The sequence below is a fragment of the Habropoda laboriosa genome, unplaced genomic scaffold, assembly GCF_001263275.1.
Source record: "Habropoda laboriosa isolate 0110345459 unplaced genomic scaffold, ASM126327v1 scaffold816, whole genome shotgun sequence".
NCBI classification, from domain to species: Eukaryota; Metazoa; Arthropoda; class Insecta; order Hymenoptera; family Apidae; genus Habropoda; species Habropoda laboriosa.
In genome coordinates this window covers 1,059,778-1,063,498 of record NW_017101002.1, presented here as the reverse complement: position 1 = coordinate 1,063,498, position 3,721 = coordinate 1,059,778, and the positions used below count along the sequence as shown (strand labels likewise).

The window sequence follows — 3,721 nt, the reverse complement described above, 5'->3', positions numbered from 1 at the left end:
TACGATTTTTACAATTCGCCACCTTCTAACCTTTCGTCCAATTCTTTCCGCGATAAACTCCTGCTGCCAGTTGTTGCGAAATGTCGAAATTAATATCTTATATCGATATAAAAGAATTTATAACAATTGTTTAGAGCTACTTACTTATTTCAAGTTCCTCTCGCTGGAGTGTGAATCCAAAGGCGGCAAATGTGAATAAAATGTCCTTGATAATTATGACGTACGATTTCCTTGCATCTTTGCTACTGCGTTAAGTAAGAAAATTCAGTTTTACAAATTAAATCGAAAATTGTTATCGAATATTTGAACCGTAGACTTACCGCCTAAACAAAATACATAACCTCGTCCGTCTAACTCCACACATGTGCGCGCGAGAGCAGAAAAAAATGGCAACTACGCCACATGCACACACACCACACAATCATATGCCGATGCTTCTGCCATCTATGAGCTGTTGCTAGAAGCTTCAGTTTTCGTGCCTGCTGTTAGATGGCACCTGCGGAAGAATTTGACGTACGAATTGTCCTTTTCTTCCCTATCTGTACGTCCAATTTAAAATGTCGATTGTTTCTGCGTCAGTTTGCGTAGGTACAGGTAGAGGGCACGAGGTGGGCTTCCGTTCTTTTTTCGGGTCTGTAATATAATTTAAATTTACTCTAACAAAATTTCATATGTGTAAACTGTCCTCGATAATTATGACGTACGATTTCCTTGCATCTTTGGTACTGCGTTAAGTAAGAAAATTCAGTTTTACAGATTAAATCGAAAATTGTTATCGAATCTTTGAACCGTAAACTTACCGCCTAAACGAAATACATAACCTCGTCCGTACGTACAACGTCGTTCGCTTAACTCCAAACACGTGCGCGCGAGAGCAGAAAAAAATGGCAACTCTGCCACATGTACACACACCACACAATCATATGCCGATGCCTCTGCCATCTATGAGTTGTTGCTAGAAGCTTCAGTTTTCGTACCTGCTGTTAGATGGCACCTGCGGAAGAGTTTGACGTACGAATTGTCCTTTTCTTCCCTATCTGTACGTCCAATTTAAAATGTCGATTGTTTCTGCGTCAGTTTGCGTAGGTACAGGTAGAGGGCACGAGGTGGGCTTCCGTTCTTTTTCCGGGTCTGTAATTTAAATTTACTCTAACAAAATTTCACTCTAATTCCCCTGACAGATGTGTAATTCAAATATTTGGGTTCAAATTACATACTAATATGGATTATGAGAATCACTACACAGATAATTTATATGTTAAAATAAATACACCTCCACGCGGTGTTATTTCTTGGCGTACAATTGTTCAGCGAATCGTCGTGATAGGTAACCTGCTGGGAGTTACGCAGCAACTAATACGATCGAGACGTGACAGATAAAACGAAAGGGTTCGATCGAATAGATACATCGAGGAGTTACCAGTCAGTTTGAATTCTTTGAAAAAAAAAGCTTTCGTTAGGTACATTGATTCGAATTTTCGGAAATAGCCAGTCCATTCAAGGACGCTGAAGTCGGTTTTTTTCATCAGCGACATTCCGACAATTTTTTATTCTCGAGTTCGGGTTAGTTCTTTTTTTAGAAAAATATTCCCTAGGGTTTGTCTTTCCGAATTGGGTTAGTTCTTTTTTTTAGAAAAATATTCCCCAGTGTTTGTCTCTCCGAGTTGCGAATTAGTTTCTTTTGCAAGCATATTTGCGAGGTCTTATCGACGAAGATTCGATCGACGTAAGATTCAATTATCGATTACTTTATCAACCGATTATTTCCTATCAATCAAGATTTAACCCTTTTCCGCTTTATTTTTTAGAAAAATATTCTCATATTGTTATTTATCGGCGTTCTTATCTCCCGACTTTGGGAGAAAAAGCCCGAAGACCGTTACAACTATTTCGGCCCGATTCCTTTCTTCCCCATTCCGTACGTCTAATTTAAAATGTCAAATGACTCGTGTGAATTGGCGCATAATACCACTTCTCACAGAGCCAACGCAGACGTACGATTGGTGGGTTCACGCAGTTTAATTGAAAGCTCAGCTTTACTTGCTTCGTCCGCGTGAATATATAACCAGAGAATAATTTTCGACAGTTCCACGTGGAAGATTTCTTTTCTTTAAATTCATAATTCTTAGATAATATACACTTTTGTATACACAGTGCCATTCGCCTAACTGTGCCGCTGCGAAAGCTACAAGTTTTGAATACGTTTCGATCACCCCCGCACCAGGAATAACGAATTAAACGAGACTCGTTTTATGGAAATTTAATACATGATTCGTTCAATAATTCTCGTTATTAACGTGTAGTAGTTTTGAAAGAATCGTTATAATTTTGCAACTGTTCAAGGGAGAATATACAGCCGAAGAGGCTTCTTTTAGAATTTTTTATTTATTTTATATTCGTAAGTTTTTCGTTAATTTCATGCGATTACTGTAGTTCATTTTTTTATGTAAGAATATATTAATCAGAGTTGTAGTAGGAGCTAGTTCCAAATGCATCGTTCGCTGTAGTGGGTTAGCTATGATGTCCACTCCTACGTAAATAGGTTTTATCTGAAAGTAGTAAGAAGCAAATTAAAATATAGTAACTGTTGAAAGAAAAAATGTTACTTTTTTAAGTACGGAACATGAAATGTTGAATCGAGTTTGCCACTCTTGAAAAGCTGAGTTTGAAGTATTACGAACGACAAATTTTGTATCTTACTACCATTGAGATATGCCTGCTGGCCCGTATGATAAATCCCAACCTGTCGGATTTATCAAATCTTGCAATTCTTTTATCTCACATCTTGCGTTTGGAGCTTGTACTCTGTGTAAACACATGTCTCTGCGAGCACTTGGAATATAGAGGCGTACTTTCTGAACAAAGTGCAACAAAAGTGTATAATTTGTTAAAAATACAGGCAGCTGCGAATTATTTCCAAATTACGTTGTTCAACCTCTTGTTATTATTACTCTCTTATATATTCGTTCAGTTTTCGTCTGTGTCTTTTGGATATTTCTCCGTCTGAAATTTTTGGAAAACATTTGTAACATCTATATGAGAAACATTGAAAATATGTAAAGAAGAGATTAGGTGTGTAACATTCCTTGAGAGGTTATGCTGCTGCGACGGCGGCGGCGGCATGAAGTTGGTAGAACGGAGGACTTGCGTGGATTTTTCGATACGTTTCTCGTATCTACATATTCGATCGTTAATATGACGCTCGCTTCGAAGAAATAAAGGTTGGTTGATTTGAAAAATTGACGAATGGAACGCACACGATCGAGCAAATTCCCCCATCGTTCGAAGAACACAGAGAGACGTGTAAGAAGCGGAAACAAACGAATCGTACGCGACTATTGAAAGTCGATGGAACGAGCAGACCGTAGTGAACCGGGGTCTGATAGTTGTAACTTACTGGAAAACACAGTGATGCCGTGTCGCGTGAAACGTTTGGAATTGGGCTTCGACGACGGAGAAACATCGAAACGCGCACGACGATGGCTGACGAAACCAGAGAAAGATTGTTAAAAGAGGTGAAGGAACAAGGAGAACTCGTACGGAAATTAAAAGCCGCTAAAGCTGACGACGATACCCAGGTACGAGCGATTAATTTTGTCGGCAAATTTTTCATACCTGAAAAGACACGATACCTTCTGGTAACGCGAACCTTGCTTCCATCTGTCCCTTTCCCCGATATCTATATTAGTCGGAATATTTCTAATTTTTGTTGCTCGTGTGA

The 3,721-nt window shown here is 38.8% G+C and overlaps 1 protein-coding gene across 3 annotated transcripts in view; it reads left to right on the top strand.

Annotated features, from left to right (window-relative positions):
• Positions 1 to 3,055: 3,055 nt before the first annotated feature.
• The window catches only part of LOC108577833 (histidine--tRNA ligase, cytoplasmic), a 3,662-nt gene continuing 2,996 nt past the window's right edge, over positions 3,056 to 3,721 (top strand). For 2 of the 3 annotated variants that reach the window (XM_017941042.1, XM_017941041.1), the window contains exon 1: positions 3,056 to 3,578. In XM_017941042.1, the coding sequence (XP_017796531.1) occupies positions 3,480 to 3,578 (99 nt within the window). In that variant the 5' untranslated portion in view covers positions 3,056 to 3,479. The remainder of the gene's footprint in view (positions 3,579 to 3,721) is intronic. The other variant, XM_017941043.1, reaches the window with a different exon arrangement.